The following is a 23,520-nucleotide window of genomic DNA, read 5'->3' on the forward strand; positions in this document are numbered from 1 at the left end:
AATAATAAATAATTTATACCTCCAACAATTTTCACTGCATTCTACAATAGATTTACATCACATTATTAACTACAAATAGTCAATAGCATGGCATATAGCTTAAAGATATATGTTTGGAACAAATAATGGCATTCATGAATTCAGCACATAATTTTGTAAGTTTGATTCAAACATTATGCAAACCATAAAAACAAGCAAGGACCTAGCAAAAATTACTTCAAAGCACTGAGATCAAACCCAAAACACATAGTGACAGCACCAAATCTTGTCATTACTCCAATATTTTTACAAATCCTTATGTATAATACAAATATAAACTAGCTTGCCTTTTGGATCTCAATTGTCTTGTATACAGTGCATTCAAATTAGCATGTCTGATGGTAACTAGCCTGCAAATCGTATGCACTTGAGTAATTCCAGACACTTAAATCTTTTGTCTGCTTATTTGGGACTGTTTCTTATTCTGTGTTTGTACAGTGCCTAGCACAATGGGAGCCTGTTCTCGGTTGGCCTCAAGGCACTACTGAAACAAACACTAATAATAATATTGTTGTGCCCGTTCCCATTTCTCTAAATTCTGTCTACTTCTCTGTCCTTGGACTGTGAACTCTTCACAGCGACAATATTTCTTGATTGTTTAGAAAACACCTAGCACACAGTGGGTAATACCGTAAATAATTGATAAATTATACTAATCATATGTTTTGTTATGCATGTAACAGATGTGGGGCTGTTCACATATTTAAAGTTAGGCATGTGCATTTGTATTTGCAGATTTGGGACCTTAAAGGAGCCAAAAAATTCGTGTATCTCCTGACAAATCACTTTCCTGTTGTATTTAAAAGCCTTGTAATAGTTGTCCTTTAATGTCAATGAGAGCTTGCTCGCTCAAAAAATCATCCTAATTGGTTTTCACAAATAGACATTACAGGGTATATCATCACAGCCAGATTTGATTACATTTAACAAGAAATGAAGGTACTAGAAATTTCAGCATAATATCCCTATCCCTCTGAATATTTATAAATAGTGAAGCCCACAGCCTGGTTTTAGATATGCCCAGTCTATTACAAAATGAAGAGTATTACATTGATTTTGAAGTGAGAATTGAACCAGAGCTGTAAAATTTGGGTCTGAATCTGAACATTTATGTTTTTACAGGTCTACATGTTTGTATCTGGACCTTTGGTCTTTCCCATGATAATGATGGGAAAGCTATTTGGATATTTTGGCACTGAGGTTTTGGTTCAGAATCAGCTCTATTTGAAATGACTTGGTTTATATTTCCAGTGTTCCTTAGCATCATTTAACAATGACCCTTAATCAAGAACCTAAGCTACAAAAATTGTCTAGTTCCCCAAACAGTTTTATCCTCATTTTCAGGTGGTTTCAAAGATCTTCTCAGAGGGTTTTTCAGCCGCACAGCTTGTTTACTCCACTTCCAGCAGAATGCTTCGGCCAACAAGATAAAAGAGAAGTCCAGAAAGTAAAACCAAGGGAACCCCAGTTGCAGCAAACATAAACGACCATCCATAATACACATTTACAGGGACACCGTCCATGCATTTTTCACTTCTTTCCAGAAGTATGTATTTCTGGAGATCAGCTGCAAACTCCTTCCACATCACAAAGAGAAATATGAGCAGGAAAAATAAGCCTCCTGAAAAGAGACAAAGATCGATGATTTTCAAAGTGTGATCAGCATATGAAATCATTAATGAAATTAACAAAATTCTGTCTATGAATCTGTACTGGCTATATGTCAGTGTTTGTTTTTAAAGCTGCTTGCCATACACTAAACAGACTGAATATGAAAAACTGGTATTTGAGCTTTTCAAACTATGCAGCAAGCTTTGTAAAGAGTTTCTTTTCTTTAAAACAGTGCAAAATTTTATGTAAGATTATTTATATTTATAACATCTGATTATATTTTATAATAAATATAAATTCCCAAAAATGTTTTTACACTGAATCAGCAGAATATTTACATAAAACCCACACTCACCACTCAGTTTTGGTCATTCAGGCCACACTTTTTGGCTCCCTTATATTAGAGTCTAGTGCTGGATATTATTTAGAAAATTGCCCCTAGGATAACATAGTGTGGGGTCGGAGCCTACTCTCACTGAGTGAAATTCACCTCTGTGCAGTGCGTCTTTACAAATGACGCTTAATATGGTCTTCCCATTTTGGCTCACTCATTGACATTGCAAGGCTCCCATTGATTTCAGTGGGAACAGGATCTAGAGCCATGTTAATTTTGAAAAACGGATAAATTTTTCCAGATTTGGAAAAATGTGTATCATTTCCATTTTCATCAGAGGCTTTTTTGCCTGGCAAGAGTGCAATGAAACATGGGCCAAGATTAAAACAAAAACCTTATTTTTATCTTCTCGAAAAAAACAAATCAGACATTCCAGCTAGAACCGGCTTTGCTTTCCACAAGAAATGCAAAAATGTGGGGATGTGGATTTGCTGATGGTGAGAATCATTTTACATAACATTGCTCTGTAGTTACTTCCGTGGCCGGACAGAGAAAGCACGATCAATGATGGATAGACCAAGTGCAGTGGCTGCTGCAGCTCTGGTGACCTGCCTTTTTTCATCTTGTATGATGTCTTCTTAAGCATTGGAACAAAGTATCAAAAAAACACCTGACACTGGGCCTAGAAGATAGTATTTCACTAGGAAATACAACATAAAAAAGTCAAGCAAAGCCACTCTACATAATCTCAGATAGATTGTTTAATAATAATAATAAATAAATAATTTACACCACAGCTAGAAATGTCTATGAAGTTTGGAATTCTTGGGGGATGGTACAGTTTTGGGGGAGTATTACCCATATTCTCAAGCAATACCTTGATAATCCTCCTCTACAGCCATGTGCCAGAAATGGACTGAGATCACAGTCAGATCTGGATATTGGGTTAAGGTAGTATTCAGCTTCAGTGCCACATCAGGAGAAGGTTTTGAAATTGTGCTCCTATTTGTTGCCACAAAAATCTTGCAAGGTGTTTTTGAAGGACATAAATCCACACCGTGTAGAGGTCAAGCACAGGAGTTTATTACGTACAGCGCTGACAGAGTGTCACCTTGCTTATTAGGCTTAGAGACACTGTCAATTAATTGATTACAATGGAATATATGGATTTTTCATGGGCGGGGGACAGTGACTGGCTAGGCAGTCCCACATCCCCGGTTAGGTCTAGCAGCAAGACATGATAGCACAGTAGCCAATGGTCAAAGGTTACATAATGCCTCCGCCCATGGTCTTAAATTGATAAATTAACATTTAACATTTAATTAGTACTTTAATAAATGTATTAGTATAAAATATATATGTTGAATTTTTATTTGGGGTCCATCGGAATGAAGTAGCTCCTTTGATTAACAGATACATATCTAGGGGTAAAAGCAAAGAAACGAAAGTATGTGGCAAACAAGATTGTCTTTTAAGTTGTTCATTTGTGTTTTAAGGCAGGCATTGGTCCCTGGGAAAGGGAGGTGGGAGGAGGCCATATCTTATACTGACATGCTTGAACCTTTCATAAACTCACGGTTGGAAGTGTGGGAAGAACATTTCCCTACAGAAGAAACTAACACAACAAAACCAGGGCTTCTTTGTTCTATCTGCAACTTTGAATAAGACACAATTATTGCCCCCAACATCTGGCGTTTTGCTGACCAGGCATATCTTAGCAAAAACAAGGTTATCTTTTGGTTATTCTGCTTTCTTTTAGCTATTGCTAGGCCTCTGACCTCTTGACCGAACTCTGGACTTTGGTCCTGTACACAAATCCATATACCAGGTGATTACATGAGCAATGGATTTTAACCCTTCAGTTTTTAAAATACATTGGCTCAAAATGTCAGATGAGACCTAGTGATCTCAATAGATTTCCACATTCATAAATGGGGAAAACATCGCGAGGTCAGCTTTTTTGTGAGATTCCAGCTGCATCCGAAACAGAACTGGAAAATAGTTGCCTACCAGATCTGGATCCAACCCAGAACGGGTTCACATCCAGGTATCCTAATCAGAAACTTCCTCCCCCAAAATTCAAAAGATGGAGACTTAAGATTCCAAAGTATGGCCCATCTTTATCATGTGGGTGGATTCTTTGAAAAAGAGGAGACCACTTCCCCTGTCACAAAACTCTAGTTTAGCCGACAGCCATGTCATGCTCCAAAATATCATAGAAACATATTATTTATTATGTTACAATTAGTGCAGTGGTCCCCATTAGTCAGTCAACATTGTCACACAGAGTTTTGTAAAATACTACAGATTTGAATAACCTACATCACCTCAAATACTGCTGTATGCTAACTGTAGGGAAGTGGTGCCTTTTCAATGGTAAAGCCAATGATGGTCAGCATTAAATAAAGAAATGTAATGAGTCAGATTATGCTTCAGTGCTTTCCTGCATCAAAGCCTAACAGAAGGTCTAAATGAAGATATATAGGAGCCAAAATAATCTTCAGCTAAGTCATGCTGGGTTATATACAAAGTGTGTGTGTGTGTGTGTGTGAGAGAGAGAGAGAGAGAGAGAGAGAGAGAGAGAGAGAGAGAGAGAGAGAGAGAGAATGAAAACTAAGTCACTAGATTTGTCTTACTTTTATTAAAATTGCAGACCGGCTCTCCAGTACCTTAGAATTGGAACCTATGAACATACTAGGGGAACTCTATTTTTTTCTAATGTTTTAGACTTATAAGGAAAAGGCCCTATGCCTACTGGGACTGGATGTCAAGGAGTTAAATGCTATGTGTTCTAATACCCAGATGTTCATTATAATTTGTAGTAGCACTTTAAATTAAGCGTCGCAAATAAGTAATTTACATGGAATATGACAGTTGTATGTTTAAAATATCAATTATCTTGCTATAAGGAAATTGCTGTATGTATAAATTAATAGTCACACATTCTTCACAAAATACAATATATTGATAAGAATGTAATTAAGTCTTTATTGTTAATGTAATTGAAAATTAAACTAATTGGATACCAAATGAACCTCAGTAAGCATCCTTCTTAAGATCAATTCATATCTTATTAACATACGATATCTACCTTAATAGACCTAAATAAAAAAATATATTCCTGAGGGGCATGGGACAGTGATATGCTAACATACATATTTAGATCTAGCTTGTATCTACTCTCTTTTAAAATATATATATGCAATTTTCTTCTGAAAATGCATATCCCCATTTATATATGTATATCCCCATTTTCAGAAGAAAATTTCATACCTTCACTATAAAGATGGAAGAAAATAATTATCATTGGATGATGACTGGATAAACAACATAGGAAAGCATGAGTGGCCAATGAAGAGGAAGGACAAACAATATTCAGGTTCCCATAGTGCTGAATAGGAAAATGTCTCCTTAGTCCTCACTAGAAAAATCACCAGCTCTTCACACTTCAGGATTTGTTATTAAACAAAGTATTGGAGATGATGGCACCAGAGTAACAATGGAATCTAAATTAAGAACAATTTCATACTCTTTGAATGTGACAAAAAAGAGAGTAAAATAAGCAATTTCTCCATCAGAATAATTACAAATGAGGTGGAGAAGAGCCCCTGGAATTTACACAATCACAGTAATGAGAAGACAAAATGAAGAGGACAAATGGAATAGGAAAATAGAAGAGGAAGTGCAGAGAACTGAAACTGGAGTTAACAGCCCTGCCTCAGGATGCCATCAGAAGGAACAGAAAGGTCACTGGGACATTGAAGTCCTAAGATTTTAACTGCAGAAATCAAACAGGGATGAATAAAAATTGATCAGACCCTTAGACCCTTGACATTTACGCAAGTGCCTGTAAAACGCTATATGCCACTTGCATAATAAAGATAAAATGAGGAGCATGGCTATGCACTGTAGTGAGCAAAAGAGCCACTTTGGGGGTCAAGTTAAGGATTGGGGATTGTTTTGCTGCAGTTAGGCTTTTTGTTAATATAGTATTTAGAAGTGCGGGGACAAGGTGGCAGAGCGCAATGGTAAGAGATTACTAAACCAGACAACCTTCCTGCTTACACATGCAGTAGTGTTGTCTCTCCTGTTGTGTGTTGGGTTCTGGTAAGTATAAGCGACTGGCATGTCAAATGAGACAGTCCATATATTCCTCTTAATAGCTCGCTGGTTTCTGCTGGGTAGAAAATTAGCAGAGTGATCTCTTTCTTTTTCTCCCTCTGCCTCTATTCATTAGGCTGGTACGGAAAAAATTAACTGTGAAACTCAGTCGCAGTGCTGATGAGGTCAATGGCATCTTCTGGGGAGTGGCTAATTGCAAGAAAATTGAACTTGTGGCATTAAATCTTTCTCCTTCATACCCTGATGACACCAGCTAGGGGCTAACTGCAAGACAACTAACCCCTGACTCTTTGTCTTCCCACTCTAAAGGATAGTAGCACCTAGTGAGTAAATTGAAGTCTAACTCTGGGTCTTTCTTCCTCTTGTTTTATATGCTTGTGACACCTTTATAGCAGCTAATTGTAAGGACAGATGAATGAACTCAATCTCTAACTCTTATTCCTTGGAAGCTAAAGAGTTTTCATATAATCTGCTAGCTATAGGAAAACTGAACTTTAACTCTCAGTGTCTCATTCACCTTCTAGACTACTAGTTTCTTAAAGAACCTTATGGTAAGAAAATGGAATGCTGACTTTCACCTGTCTTACATAATAGATGCATTATATACAAAATACCTGGTGATTGCTGAATGTGGAGCTCTCATTTTGGAAAAAAGGAAATAGAGTATAAAATACAAAGAATTCCAGCCATAAGACTGGCAGAGAGTTCATCTTTAATTTTGCAATAAGCCAGTATTACAGAACAGATTAATACAAGCACACACACACACACAAAACCTCAGACATCTTGCTCACAGTAGAATTACTTTATAACATTGGAATAGTTCCTCTTAATTGCAGAGTGGTTATTAGAAATGTTTCACTGTTAAAATATTCAGGTCATTTGTGTAAAAATGTAACAGGCTGGAATCACACAACAGTATTTGGAACCCTGTATAATAACATTCTGATCTGAATGGCTGAGAGAAAAATATAGACATATTGGATTATTGTGTATTTGTGTGTTCTGTGATGGGGGAGCTGGTACCAACCCCGATATTTAGGTTGCCTAACACTTTCCATTATCAAGTATTCTTGACCTTTTCTTTGAGAAGGTCTCACAGCTCTATTGTTTGCAGCAGGCCTTTGCTCTTCCCCCAACAGTCCCTTCGCTGCCTCTCCTCGACTCAGCACATGGGCAACAGGTCACATGTTCTCTTAATCCTACCATTTTAGAGCCTGATCCAAAGCCCACTAGAGTCAATAGAAAGCCTCCCATTGACTTCAGTGGCTTTGGATCAGACCCATACATTCTTACCATTAAACTTGCTTGCTAAATTATCCATGGGAACTGAAACAAAAGGAGGCACAAATACAGTCAAAGTGAATTTATTTCAAAATACAAACACTGTTTTCACAAAATATTTTGCAGTATTCACCCAGCCCTAGTGGTGACACCGTAATTATAATTAATTATATCATTTTCTGACTACTGAAACAAGTGAAAACTAGTCATTGGTTAGTGTCTTTCTTCCCAAAAGATGCCTTTAAACTATTGACAGCATGTCAAATTCTAGAAAGAAAGATGATACCCTGGTTAGCTGCTCGTGTGGTTGAGTCATTTTTGGAAGCAGGTTGTCAAGGACAACTGTTTAACTGGGGCGGGGAGAAAGATCTACAAATGAAACTAGCAATAAACGTCAAGCAGTTTCCGGTTCTATCTACTGAATTATCCTTCAGAATAAATCAAGCAAAATGAGCTGGTTCTTCTGAAAGAGCTCTCAAGAATACCACCCACAGAGCACAAGATTTGTTATGGTAGCTGGCAGGCTATCAGACTCATCCTCTGAAAGTACAGTAAATAATGAGAGGCAGTTCTTGGAAAGCAAACCCAAGGAATCCAGTGGGATGATAAAAACTTCACTGTGAAACACTGAATTTCCCCTGCAGTGTAGGGACACACAGTCTGCTGTTGCCAATGGAATAACTTAGAGATGGGGCTTCATCTTCAGTGTCAGCACTGCCCTCAAAGAAAACAGCCAAGCCATCTTTTAGGTTCTCTTTCCTACAGTGTGTATTTTAAAGTATAGCTTTCAGATCTAGGGGATACTGATGGTATAGACTGCATTTTTATCTAGTTGTTAGGGGTATCTAGAGTGTGAGACAGTGTCAATCTAAATAAATAATAAATGCACATAGTAAAATCTCTGCTTTCCAAGAGAAATTTAGGAATATCTGATTTACCAAAAAAAAAAAATTGCTTTTCAGCATATTTACATCTATGTTAGATTAGGAGTCTTCCAGGAAAGAATCTCACATTGCTTTACAAGCATTAATTAAGCCTCCTAATGTACCTCTGAGGAAAGTAGGAAAGTCTTATCAGAGTAAACTGAAGCACACAGAGGTTAAGGATTAAATAACGGCTTTCCTAAGGACACAGTGAATCAGTGGCAGAGGCAGGAATGGAACTGAGGAGTCCTGATTTCTAATCTCAAAATCTAATCACTAGACTACACTCCTCTCTATAAATTACAAATGTTTTCACACTTCTGAGAAGATAGAGCATTTTGTGAAGAAGGTTAATTAAAATTGAGCTTCAGGCCATGAGTAGAAGGCAATACCAGCTTCCTCTTGTACCATCAGACCAAATCCTGCCATCCACATGATAGAGAGTCAAAAACCAAGATATTTTCAGAACAGATTATATTTTATGGAAACAAAGAAAATAACTACTGAGCAACGCATTCCAAATATTTTAGAGACTCAGTTTCAATAAGAATCCAGACATTTGGATGTTTATCAAAAATCATCTGGTGAACCACTGAGTAAATCTTGCTGGAAATATCACAAGAATGATCACTTTTGCAAGGTTGCCCCTTCTTTCAGTTCTCATTTGCATTAAAAATACAGTGATAAATCACTGAACAATAAATCTACTTACCTAGGACAGCTCCCAAGGAACTGATTTAGTCTAATGATAGTTAATAATAATGACTGCTGCTTAAATCGAGACAGCATTAGCACAAATTTTATTTAATAGGAGCATCTTTGGCTAAGGCTAAGAGGTTATGTGGCACACAATCAGGTATTTTAAGAATTGTGAAATTCTCGGTCCTGGTTTTTAATGAAAAAGTTGTCAACTAAAGATTAAAATAAAACACCAACAGTGAAATGTAGTGAGTCAGTTTTATTCTTCTTTTTTAAGTACAGAATTTTACTTCCTTTAAAATCTATTCAACTTTGAAATAATGGCCTATTTCACAGAGTATTTCCCAATGACTTCAAATGGCTACTTGCATGTTTCAAGTTATGTATGTGCTTAAGTGTTTTAATGAATTAGGCCCTGAAAAAAATTAAGACAATTCCATTCGTTTTCCCTGATCCTACAAAGAGTGCCATATATATAAAGAAAAGTTAACCAAACTTTTGTCAATCAGGTTCATGTTTGGTTACAAGGTTTTTGATTTTTGGTCAAAGGTTGAAAACAATGATTTATTTTAGTTAAACAAATTCACCAATTCCAACAAAGCCCCCACAATAATCCCACCAATCCCAAAAAGAGAGAGAGGAAAAATGTCTTGTAATTCCAGGTGCTAATAACACTACAGTGGAGTGATTAATCAGGTTAGCATGAAGGGTTATAAATTAATGTTTCTAGTTCATTTTCCTGACTTGATGCTACTCTATATAATTTTCAGATTAAATGTGAACATGTCCCTCAAGTTTTATTTCACCTTGGATTTTTATTGATAGTGTACAAATGTTTATTTCTGTCCACTGTTGACGGCAATATACAACAGTGGTCCAAATTAGAAGATTGCATTGCAGGACTGGGGCCTAGATAATTACTGTCAAAAAATACGAGGGCCATAGACCCCATTTAGGCTCAGAGGTCTTTCCCAGTGGATTGCATAACAAAATCAGAGCCTTATACAAGAAGAAAAAAATGCATTTCTGAAAAGTAAAGTCTTTTATGGCAAAGCAATATCTTTCTAAAACTTCATTTAACAAAATTTATTTTTTAGAGTGGTGGGGAAATACAGTTTCTCCGAAGTCAGTGCTTAAATTTTCATACATAATTTGCCAGCGCTCACATCTTTCTACTACTGTTCCTCATAATTAGAGTTCCTACCCTTTTCATACACACACACACACGCACACACACACACAAAGAGGAACTTGGTCTCAGCATTCCAGGCACTAGTATATCCAATTACCATGACTTGGCAGCTTACCAGATGTGATGAGGAATCCACCTCCTACTTTATAGAATCTAGCATTGAAAAAGGGCACACCACACACCAACAGGAATCCTCCCACCAGACTGGCAGCGACAGCTAGTACAATGAATGCAGTCCAGAAACCTCTGTACACTGTACAATGGGAAAGAATAAAGTTGTTGGAAAGGACAGGAAACCAGCGTAATCAGATCAGTTTTCAGAAGTCTGTATGAAACATGCATATAACTCCAGTTTCAGCAACCACAAAAATAATAACCTTGCTGTAATGAATACCAGGATTATGAACAATTTTTAAATATTTTATTAGACTTATTGAGTTATTGTTCATGTCGAGAAGAGTTGTATCGGACATATTACTAACTCCCTAGTGTCCTCAGATATACAGTGTATGGCCAGCACTTGAAAGGTTTAGCTTATTTGTCATGTACTTCATACCATAAATAATGGGCCTAGACTGAATAGCAGAACTCCGATGGGTGTGTCAGGAAGGCCTGGCTCAAAAGGGTTTTTTATTGCCAGGGTAAAATACGGCACAAACTTTGTGGGAGAGCAACAAGCTTGGGGTAGGAAAGAAAGAAATGGAAACTAAACTCAAAGACATAGAATCATCTCTTTTCTCCCCTAACCCCCCCCCACACACACACACACACACCTCCTCCCTTTACTTAGCAATAGTTAAAGATTCCAGGTTCATGATCCTGGAGTGTTGAGCCATATTCACCCATAGAGCAGGTGAAACACAGAAAGCAACAGTGCAAGCTTTTCATTGCTCTAGTTTGCCTTCCCTCCTGAACCAGAAGGATCACAACTAGTGGAGGGGATTCAGATTCTTTGACTCATAGAGTCTTGGATTTTCTGCTAGGACTTCAAGCAACAGTTCTAGTTAGTACTAACTGTAGTGTTTTTGTGTAGTGGGCACTTTCCCGCTAAGAACAGGCCTGATCACCAACTTATTTCGCTGAACACCATCTGATGGGAATAACTTTCAGTGAATACCACAATCCCCGACTAGATTCAAACAGGTGAAAAGGCTCCATAGCCCACCACCCATCTCTTCAGCCATCCAGCCCCCTCATGCTATCATCTTCCACTTTTTGTGCACTGTGTCTGTGAAGCAGTAGTTATGACTATTTGACTTAAGCAGGAGAAAATGGGCAATTCCGTCATGATTCACACATGAAAGAAAAATGATATTACAGCAGACACATTTTACTCATTTTAAGCCAGCCTGACGAGGAATCCATTTAGTAAAAGAATCCTGAACTTTTAAAGAAATCCCATGATTCACGTGTATACCTTAACACCACATCACCCCAAATTCTTCCCTCAGTTACATCCTATTGACTATGATATGGCCCTTAGTCAGTCACTCTTTCCTTGGGCACCTCCCGCTCTATGGTATTTTACATATAAACACTTTCTTACTTGAAATAAAGCAATACTGTACTCTTAACTAGTACTTTCTGTTGGCAGATCTCAAATACTTTAGACTGAATTAAGTTAGCTTCCCAACACCCTTTGTGTACATAAGCATTATTACATCCTGATGTTATAGGTGAGGAATAGCATTGTAAACCTGGATGCAAGTGGTCATATAATTAAGTCTAAGTCTATAGACAGGGACGCAGTAAAGACTGGATGCTAAACATGAGGCAAGAACTACACAGTTCTGGCTAACAATCCATGCAGAGAACATCCCCATATCACCACTCTAGTATTATCACTGTGTCTCCTACAGAACAACATAATCTTACAGGCCCTAGGGTGAGTAACGAGTTCCTTTCAAGGGACAGTGCTATAGGAGAAGATATTTCTTTGTATAACTTTTTGCTCACACATGCACTTTAAGTAATCTAACAGCCTTTCAGAAGCCAGTCTCAGAAAAGATTCATAAGAGGCAGCTGAGGGGTTTGTTTCATAGCACGGACTGACAGACAGGAACAGATGGCTTGGGGGCCCTTTATTTAGCTCAGAAAAGTTAGTCTGTTTATTAGTAAAATCATTCAGAAACTGGTAACCCTGACTGTCTCTTGTAAGAAAAAAAGAAAAGAAAAAAAACCCACCACTGCTTAACTAACTCTGGATGGTGTTTTTATACAGTCTACGATAGAGCCTGAAATGTGCTACTCACTTTACTGTCAACACACACATCATATCCATTTTATACTGCAGTGTGCTCCCTGGGGCAGAAATCATACACAGCACAGAAAAAAAACCAGACAATTTTTTTAATGAATTCCCCATAAAAAACGATATTGCTAAAGGCTAAAGAAAAGGTCAAGATGTTTGTTTGTACAGTATACCTGCCCAAGGTCCCAGGAGGCACAGCAGAGTGATGTGTACTATTTAAAGAAATCAATTAATTTTAAAAAAGACTAGTGGATTAATTCTGTCCTCTGCCACCAGTTATATTAAAATTCCAAACAGCAGCTAATTCATTGCAGAAATCCAAAAATATATGGGGATGGGAATCCAGGGAAAACACTGGGGGGAAATCAATTTGAATTTGTTGGTTTAACTGATTTTCTCTATTTTAGTAACGGACTCAGTTTGCTTTGCCAATGTAGGTCTTTTAAGAATAGTTTTTAGTGCTTTTTCTTTTAACAAAACCAACCCAACAACACTACAGTTTATTCAGTGACTCAAGGCTAGACTGGCCCATGCCAGTACTCAGCCACACCAGGGAATAAGGGTAAATATAACACTCATTACTCCTTGCCCAGATCATAAATCCGGTTGCACTGGGGAAGAGCAGGAACTACTTGCCCAGTGTTCCCCCCTGGGAGGAAGAGGGCAAGGAGGGGTTGGAGAGCAGTGAGAAGCAGGAAGTGCTCTGGTTCCACATCACTTACTTGCTGGCCAGAGTAGTCTGCTGAACAAAGCAGGGGAAGGGGGAATCACAGTTCAGGGCAACTCCATCTATATCCCCCTCCATAGTCCAGCAAGGGTATCCACTGTTAGGCTTCCAGCTCCTCACAGCTCTCAGCTCTCCTGGACAAAGCCCCATGTCTCTCTCTCTTCTGACTGGGGTTTTTCCAGGCTGCACAGTTCCCTTCCTACACTGAGATACTCCCAACAAGTCAGACTGACTAGCCAGTCCAGCTTCTGTGCTTGCTCTCTCTCTTCAGAGCCTATGAACAGCCTAATTTCCCACACAGCTCTTTCTAAGCAAACATGTTTATTCTTAAGGTAAAAGCATTACAGAGAAAACATGTTAAAAACAATAAGAATGAACCTTATACTCCTGCCAATCAGTTTAACAAGGGATCACCCTCAATCTCCACAAGGGCTCTGGTAGAAGTCAGTCCTGCAAACCCCACAAAGGGGTTTTCTGTGGTTACAAATTCATAACAGCCTTAGCTCAGAACAAGCACACTCATACATAAGTTAATCTTGTCTTTATAAAGCTTGGGCCTTTGATCTTCAGACTTGGGAACAGATAAGATGGAGCTTCCAAAAGCTGAATTTTTGCATAACTGGAGGCGGGGAATTTGCATTCACCTCCCCCTTGAGATTCCCCTGGAAACCACTTGACCCTTTGTCCAACAGTCCTTTCTTGTCTGTCCCATTGTTTAGTATAGTCCTTTGAAGTTCATAACACTTCCCAGGGCTCACACCCTACGTCTCTCCTAGACGGTCAGATACAATCCTGGCCTCACAATAACAAATGACCTTTGCATTTAATATGATGGATTCTAGATATACCTAAACGTAATTCAACACGATTTTTCAAGAATATTGCAGGAAATTGCCCCATCTGCCATAAAGGGGGAGAAAACTGCTCTGCATAAAGGAATGAAATAATTTTCCCTGGAGATGGGCAGCAAGTGGGGAAGTGGACAGCAAGGTTCTGTCACAATTCAGTTCCCAGGTCTGTTCCTGGGACAGTGACGCTGCAGCTGCCCCTCACTCAGGGTAGATCATAAAGTTATGATCTAGCCCTAAGCCCATATTCAGAGCCTTCTTCCTAAGGAGACCAGTGTGACCCAGGTCTATAACAGGTTCCTGTTGGCGGGCAGTTTGCATCTGGGGTCTGAACAAAAGTGTGAAAACAAAACAACAAGCTGCTCTTTTGTTGCTGACATTCAGCTGCACCTCTGCCATCATGAGTTTCTAATAAAGCACAACAGACAGTTTCCAGTGACCTATCCAAGTGCAAGTTCCTAGTGTTCTTTCTACCATGGTGTGTTAGTATATCCCTGGTAGAGCTGAGGGATTAATAGCAAGGGAGGTAAGATCCTATTGAAAACACCCTTCACAAAAGAGCGCTAGATCATAATTTTATCATGTAGTCCAAGTAAGGCTGTTGCATTAGTGGGTGTGTAACCAGGAGACCGCAGTTGTGCTGGAGAGAAGTAATTTACTAGATACATTAGAAGGGTGTAGGATAGCTGTGCTGGCTGGCATGCATTGAAGGGCTGGAGTCCTGGCTCCATTTACTCCCTGCATACCCTCGGAGGAAAGCATCTGGAGCACAGCCCCCTTTGCTTCCTTAAATTGTGGGGCTGCAGCTGTGGCAAGGACTCATATAGACTCTGCAAAGGGGAGTGTGCCCCCATTTTCTCTTATGCCCCCATGCAAGTTTATAATGGTAGGAAACAAGATCAAGGTCACCGAGTAATTACAGTACAGATCTACACATCTGAGCACTCTATTGGATCCCTGTGTAAAGGAAGAGGTGAACACAGCTGGTTAAGTACCAACCTGCGGAAGCATCATAGGAAGGATGAGGGAAAGGTCCAAGAGCAATGGGCATAGGAAACAGGTAGCCATGCATGCAATACTTGGGATGTGCTTGGCTAGCTGAAAAAGAAATGGAGAATAAATAGCATTTCATTTTTATTATATGCAAAATGACAACCTTTATACTCAGATAAAATGTCCAATCCTGCAAAACCTGTCAAACACTCATAGGCATTAAAGGGGATATGGAGTAAAGTATAAGTTGAACATGTTCAAAATGCAAAATGAGATAGATAGGATGCAACAGGATTTGAGAACATTACACAGCCAGTTTTAATTCCCTCAAAAATTAACTTGAACCAGACAAAATCATAGGAATATGGATTTGTTCAAATTAGAATAATTCTCCCCATGCCTAGGTTTTTTTTCCATTCTGTCTAGAAGTGATTTAAATATTTGGATACTAGAACTACCTACCATATAGTATCTCTAGTTTGTGGGAAAGGAAAGCACAATTACAATGGAAGTGTCCCATCAATATTAATACCACTGAGGCTTATCATGATTAATGGTAATAGAATTAATGTTAAATGAATTAATTAATGATTGGCCACTTATTTTTAAATGTTCCCCAGCTCATAGGAACAGTTATAATAGGTGGACATTAGTTCATACTAAATTAACTATGGAATATCTATTGAATTAATTATTACATCCACAATAGCAGCAAACTAATTTGCCATGATTAATCATATTACAATAAATACCTAAAGAAATAATACAGATTTGCCAGTTATCTAATATTAGTGTTATTAAAAGGATTCCAACTGGTGATTTATTTCATCATTTTACTTCACGTAACATTATATTATATCATGGATTCCCATGTAATGCAATTGGGTAGTAAATCTTCTCAGGACATTTTTTTGACAGAAACACTTTCTGTATGAAAAATTTTATACTCTAGCAAATTTCATACTCTAGCAAATATTAATTTTATAATGGAGACAACCATATCCTAAAATATACAGTAGTTTGCAAAGAGTAGGAATCACCTGAAATGTTGATCATCATATAGTAAATTCACTATGGGTTCCTGACAGAACTGCATTGTTAACTTTATGATCATATGGTAAATTTGCTATGACTTGATCGCATTTTGTGGTGACCCCACTACATGTAGTTTAGAGAGGGACTTAACCACTTTAGGAAACATCAGTCACAGATGAACATTGAATAACTCAACTATCCGAGAGTTGGTTGTCTGTTTTGTTGACTCTTCTCAGCCTTTGAATACCCATCAGTTTCATTTTTTCTTAGGCTGACCAGACTGCAAATGTGAAAAATTGGGACAGGATGTGGGAGGTAATAGAAGCCTATATAAGAAAAAGACCCAAAAATCGGGACTGTCCCTATAAAATCGGGACATCTGGTCACCCTATTTTCTCTGATGTTATTCCATAAAGTTCCATACCCCACCCTAATGCAGTACTCCTGAAAGTGATACTGCTGACTCAGAAACAGTGATAGGCAGATCTTGGTGACATTCAGTGCTTAATTTGTAAAGAAAGAGGTGCCAGGATTGAAAATGCTGTCCAGCGCACAGTAAGACCTCTCACACACTGTACATGGCAGGTCCAATGAAACTAAATGAATTCTTTGCTTCAGTCTTCACGGCTGAGGATGTTAGGAAAATTCCTAAACCTGAGCCGTCTTTTGTAGGTGACAAATCTGAGGAATTGTCACAGAGGAGGTGTTGGAATTAATTGATAAACTTAACAGTAACAAGTCACCGGGACCAGATGGCATTCACCCAAGAGTTCTGAAAGAACGCAAATGTGAAATTGTGGAACTATTAACTGTGGTTTGTAACCTGTCCTTTAAATCAGCTTCTGTACCCAATGACTGGAAGATAGCTAATGTAACGCCAATATTTAAAAAGGGCTCTAGAGATGATCCCAGCAATTACAGCCTGGTAAGTCTAACATCAGTACCGGGCAAATTAGTTGAAACAATAGTAAAGAATAAAATTGTCAGACACATAGAAGAACATAAATTGTTGGGCAAAAGTCAACATGGTTTCTGTAAAGGGAAATCATGTCTTACTAATCTATTAGAGTTCTTTGAAGGGGTCAACAAACATGTGGACAAGAGGGATCCAGTGGACACAGTGTACTTAGATTTCCAGAAAGCCTTTGACGAGGTCCCTCACCAAAGGCTCTTACGTAAATTAAGTTTTCATGGGATAAGAGGGGAGATCCTTTCATGGATTGAGAACTGGTTAAAAGACAGGGAACAAAGGGTAGGAATAAATGGTAAATTTTCAGAATGGAGAGGGGTAACTAGTGGTGTTCCCCATGGGTCAGTCCTAGGACCACTCCTATTCAACTTATTCATAAATGATCTGGAGAAAGGGGTAAACAGTGAGGTGGCAAAGTTTGCAGATGATACTAAACTGCTCAAGATAGTTAAGACCAAAGCAGACTGTGAAGAACTTCAAAAAGATCTCACAAAACTAAGTGATTGGGCAACAAAATGGCAAATGAAATTTAATGTGGATAAATGTAAAGTAATGCACATTGGAAAAAATATCCCCACTATACATACAATATGATGGGGGCTAATTTAGCTACAACTAATCAGGAAAGAGATCTTGGAGTCACTGTGGATAGTTCTCTGAAGACGTCCACACAGTGTGCAGCAGCAGTCAAAAAAGCAAACAGGATGTTAGGAATCATTAAAAAGGGGATAGAGAATAAGACGGAGAATATCTTATTGCCCTTATATAAATCCATGGTACGCCCACATCCTGAATACTGCATACAGATGTGGTCTCCTCATCTCAAAAAAGATGTACTGGCATTAGAAAAGGTTCAGAGAAGGGCAACTAAAATGATTAGGGGTTTGGAATGGGTCCCATATGAGGAGAGATTAAAGAGGCTAAGACTTTTCAGCTTGGAAAAGAGGAGACTAAGGGGGGATATGATAGAGGTATATAAGATCATGAGTGGTGTGGAGAAAGTGAATAAGGAACGTTATTTACTTGTTCCCATACTATAAGAACTAGGGGCCTCCAAATGAAATTAATGGGGAGCAGGTTTAAAACAAATAAAAGGAAGTTCTTCTTCACACAGCGCACAGTCAACCTGTGGAACTCCTTGCCTGAGGAGGTTGTGAAGGCTAGGATTATAACAGAGTTTAAAAGAGAACTGGATAAATTCATGGAGGTTAAGTCCATTAATGGCTATTAGCCAGGATTGGTAAGGAATGGTGTCCCTGGAATTTGTCAGAGGGTGGAGATGGATGGCAGGAGAGAGATCACTGATCATTACCTGTTAGGTTCACTCCCTCTGGAGCACCTGGCATTGGCCACTGTCGGTAGATAGGATACTGGGCTGGATGGACCTTTGGTCTGACCCAGTATGGCCATTCTTATGTTCTTGTGTTCTACATCGCACCTTGCACAACTGACAGAAGAGGTGCCAGGGCTGTGCCCCAACAAGAAAAGAGGCCATCCAGGAGTCAAACACCCATAACTGCTCATCTCAGCCATTTCCTGGGGCTGAGCTCCAGCAAGCCCCAGCACAAATTAAGGTCTGATGGCATCACTGCCTGAGGGTTTGCCCTCCCAGGAAAGATGTCACAGAAAATGGTGGCTGTGTGAATGACATTTAACTGTATGACTGGGAGACCTTTAGAAGCCTAGGTTTATATAGTACTTAAAAGGTTTACAGAGATTGTTTGAGTGATTTCTCTTTAGTGCTTATCTATGGTTTTGGTAGCCTGGGAAACTGAAGCCCTCTAATTATCTACAGAGTAGATATAACTGGGGCATCAGCAGTACAAGTACTGCCATGCCAGTGCAACCCAACCACCTCTAGGAAAGAAAAGACAGCTCCATCTTCATGTTCCATCCAGTCCTTAGCTTCTCTACTGTCAACAAAGAGTGCTACTTAGTGTCAACTGTGATGGCAGTTGTTTGATATATGAACACCTGTCTTACTGAGACCACCAAATTCACTTCACATGGACCACTCAACTACTATCAGATGAGCTGGATTCCAACTGGCAAATCAGAGGTTTGCAAGATTAAACTTCTCCATTCTGCTTAAAGTTGTTTTCCAACTAATTAGTGCAGTTTCAAAAAGATGAATTTTGCTATCATCGGTGTTTACTAATAGTGGGTGCGCTGATTCTCATAATTTCCATGAAAAAAGGGAAATAGACAATGCTGTAAAGTAAGTGTCCTGATTGCATTTACACTCAGATTTATATGGGTCTGATCCTACCTGGTGCTTAGCATCTCCTGCATTGGCCAGAGTGTCCCACAGATTGTAGTCAATGAGAATTGAGGACACTGGACACCACATAGGATGAAGACATTAATAGGACAATAAAGATAAAAGGGCAGAGAGCCACAGGGTTCTAGTCTACCAAGTCCGTCTGGTGACTACATGAAGTAGCAATAGGGGCATGAGTGGGAGTTCTGTCCCTGTTGGAGAAGATGATATTTAAAAAGGGAGAAAATGGGTGAGTCACTGTGCTCCTAGAATCTGCAAAAGACCATCTGAGACCAAAAATTTCAGAGTTAAATGGAGCGCAGAAAAAGTGTCCTGATCGGGGGAATTTGGGGATAGCTTTGGTTTTGTCCTATTTAAAAATGGCCAAGCAGATCCTGTGAAAAATAAAATAAATGTAAAGACAGCTTGCTTCTCAGTTGGGAGAGACCTCCCTCACTGACTTGCAGTCCAGATTGTATTTTTATAGCTCAATTTTCTGGTAGAATTAGAGCTTTATAATAGAAGTGCTGACACAACCCTAACACAGCAACATGGACACTATAATAAACTATCATTGATGTCAGATCCAGCCCCTTAAAACATTGCTAAACAAAGCTATAAAATGTATCAGTAACACTCACTGAACCAGAAGTTCCATATCGTCTCCTCATAATCCTCGCCATAGAACCAGCATCTCCAAAAGAAACCTTCATGGTGAAAAGTGAGGATCTCTTTTCTGACCTCGCTCAAAACCTCATCCTACAAGAGAATAAAGCACAAGCCTATGAAACTGTATTAACGACAGATAACATGGAATTCATCTTTACTATTGGCTTAGTTACTAGGCTGGCAAGTCAGTTTTTGAGGGAGGGAGTGTTTTGGGGTGGAGGGGGTTGCATTGTCAAAATGACAAATAAAAGTAACATTTTAGCATCTTGAATTGAGCTCCATTAATACAGACCTCCTTGGCTATGCAGAATGCCATTGACCTCAGGCCTTTATCTGCGGCTTTCCTAACTTTCTGATAAGTGAAACATTTCTTCAGATCATTGAGAAAGTAGGATTTTTTTATCCTGTGCAGATCCCATCTTGCAGGCTTTATGCACCAAAATTACTACCGTCTCTAAACCTCTCATTAACCCCTTCTATTGGATGACCCAAAAAGGTCTCCCCCTCTCTCTGATCAAATCAGTGGGCGCTGTGCTTAGTTTATCTCAGACAGAAGTTACTCTTTGTCTATATCAGTATATCCTCATGAGTTCAACTATGACTACTGACACACACTTACTTATCTTGATTGATTTGCACCAATTTCTCATTTATTGTAACTTGCATGAAAGTTCTGCAAACATGAGACACAAGTCATGTCAGGAGAACTGTACTGTCTGTGCTGTGAGTTAACTCGTTAGGAAAATAATTAAATCTGTCATTAAAAACACTTATCTTTATCCAGCACAGTTTGATGGAGCATCAATAGAGCTTGATCCTATTAAGGGCAGAACACCTCTTGGAAAGTATTGCGTTCAATGGGATTTGAGGCACTCAGCTTCTCCAAGCCCTGGAGTCCTTACATACCAAATACCAATACACAGGTCCTATTGGGTTGACCAGAGACACACTCACTTGGCTCATCTGGAAGAGCTGCTTCTTTCAGGTTCAGGTATGAGCCTTGACTGCAGTGATATGCAAGAGGCACACACCATCAACAGGGTGACTCTGCTGACTTGTTAAATCTATGCTAGTTTTGATGGCTGGTTGATAGCTAAGATACAATCAAGACATCAATGAGCATAAGAAGTAGAGCCTGCCAGTTTAAAAGGGGGTAGAGAGTGTGTCAATGGGGGGGAATAGCATGGAGCAAAGAGTAGGGAGCAATAATCCAAGTATAAAACCATTGATTAAAATAAAAACAATAACCTCAGAAACAATAGTTGATGCTGCTCTGACAGGCACTTCCGGGACCCCTATGCCAGACAGGCAGTTGGCGTAACCACATATCTTGAATATTTGGGATGTTTATTTTATTTAATACAGTGCAACACTTCTAGCCCGGAACCTTTTTCACACTAGAGATCAAAGTAAATTTAAAACGTTCTGAAACCTCTCACGTTGATGTTTCATTTCTAAGTGCAACAAAATGGAGCTGGACATTTATGCCTGCTAAACTTTTGCTCTCTGCCCTCTTTGGCCTTATTATACTGTTTTATACAAAGATGACTTCTGCTGGGACGTCTGCTTTCTATATGAAAAGTCATTTGGAAATATGGCTGATGCAGCCAGAAACCTACACTTTATTCTGAAACCCTGGAACCAAGGACACTTATTGTTGACACCATAAAGTTTTCCAAAAGTGAATCATTGAACAGAAAAAGCAAAAGTAATTGGTTTGGACATTAAAGTAAAGAAAAGTCTGCATAAGAGAGGGATATTTCTTAAAAATGTTAATACTACACACATTGACCAGCCCAAAAATTTTTAAGAAGAATTTAAAGAATCAGAGAGCTGATCCAGCTGTTATTTCATAGCATTTATTGAACAGTTTCACCATAAGCAAATTCAGCTCAAATCAGGATTTCTAAAGGGCCATATTAGAACTTAGCAATCAAATGTCATTTTATTATATGAAGCTCAGCATAATACAGTTTGTCTTTAGTGGCTGATGCTGGTATCAGCAAATAAACGTATTACATTTTCACATTTCAGCGTTCTGCTCCATAGCTATCAGAATACAGAAGTGTTTCCTGTAATGGCTCCCTATGCATATTTTGCTTCAAGTCTTTATCAATGATACACTTTATTGAGATACAGGTTGTGACTTTATAGGTAAGGCCGAGTTGAGTTTTTATACATCAAATGTATATACAATAAGCACATATTACCATTGCCTTAAAACTACCAGCACCAACACTGAGAGCATTTGTGTTGGTTTTAAAACATTTCTATAGCAAGTTATTTTAAACATGTATTTTTTAACTTGCAGAATATCACAAGATTTCTAGTTTTTACCTCTGTGGTGTGAAGAGTTTTATTTTCAGTTTCAAAGATTCCACAGGTCTCTGTTGCTAGGAGCCAATAATCTGTCCCAAAAGCTATGAGAAACAGTAGAACACCAATGCCACCAAGAATTCCTGCTATAAAGGCTGGTATTCCAGCCTTCATGATGGAACAACAATAGGTAGTAAGCTTGAAAGTCAGAAAAGAAGAAAAGTACTGAAGTGTCCAACGTTTGAAAGGGAGACTGAGAGGTGGAGTACGCAGAGAGGATGCTATTTTTGGACACAGATTAGCATAGTTGCATGACTGGTTTGAGTTGCAGTGGCAAAAGGACTAATAAAAGCAGATGAGCTGGCACAGCCAAACAGCTGTGGTATTAAAGAAACATTATAACTAACTATCTATAGAGCTAAGGTATGAATATTCCCAAATAAACATATGGGCATTCATTTTACAAAAGCAATGTGGAGAACTTATCATGAAAAACAGTTATTGGACTGGTGTCAAGCAGCTTCTATAGATCGATGACGTAAAATTGTCCAAGTAACGCCTACTGCGTGAACAGGTTATTTTTATATTTGCTCTGTGTTTGTGTGGCACAGAGTCTGTGAACTGCCTGGTCAAAGCTGAAAACTCCATAGCCGCGTCTAGAGGCACATCTTTAGCTGCTCTGCCACACCTGTAGTATGAAGGCGGCACATCCACCATCCCCAAGCTATTCCTTTATTCCTTCTGCTCTCACCTCCTCTCCTCTCGCCTTCCCATTACAATAGAACACAAGTCTTGATTTCAGATGAAAAAAGCAATATTTAAAATTTGGCCAATATCTCTTTTAAAGTCTCTGTTTCAGAGGCGATGCTGCTCATACAGTACTACCTCCTGTTGCAAGTATAGTTAATCATGTCATGTGACTATGTTAAGTCAAACCATAAATAGGCATTTAAATCAGGTGCAAGTGGACAGATAGAACACTGGTCCATCCCTTTAGGTGGTCTTGAAAAGACTCTCTCTTTTCTACTTTCCTCTCATAAAGAAGTACAACTATGGTGTTAATTTGCCCCACCAACACCTAACCAGACCAGGAAGGAAATGTCCCCTCAGAAATGGGGAAATCCTTAATGAGTAGAGAGTTCATTCTCATTTGGATGCTAATGTTTTTTGTCTTCTTCTGAAGCATCTGTCATAGATTACTGCCAGGGACAGGATGCCAGACTAGGAGAATAATAATTTCAGGATGG

At 38.8% G+C, this 23,520-nt stretch overlaps 1 protein-coding gene across 1 annotated transcript; it reads right to left on the bottom strand.

Moving 5' to 3' along the window:
• Positions 1 to 1,015: 1,015 nt before the first annotated feature.
• Positions 1,016 to 22,447, bottom strand: LOC102930405 (transmembrane protein 182). The gene is made up of 5 exons (XM_007055285.4): positions 22,295 to 22,447; positions 19,930 to 20,047; positions 15,030 to 15,128; positions 10,320 to 10,457; positions 1,016 to 1,660 (listed from the first exon to the last, which is right to left on the bottom strand). Exons 1-5 carry the CDS (start codon positions 22,445 to 22,447, stop codon positions 1,431 to 1,433), a joined length of 738 nt encoding a protein of 245 aa, XP_007055347.2. The 3' UTR covers positions 1,016 to 1,430.
• Between the last annotated feature and the right edge of the window lie 1,073 nt (positions 22,448 to 23,520).

This window comes from Chelonia mydas, chromosome 9, assembly GCF_015237465.2.
Source record: "Chelonia mydas isolate rCheMyd1 chromosome 9, rCheMyd1.pri.v2, whole genome shotgun sequence".
NCBI lineage: Eukaryota > Metazoa > Chordata > Testudines > Cheloniidae > Chelonia > Chelonia mydas.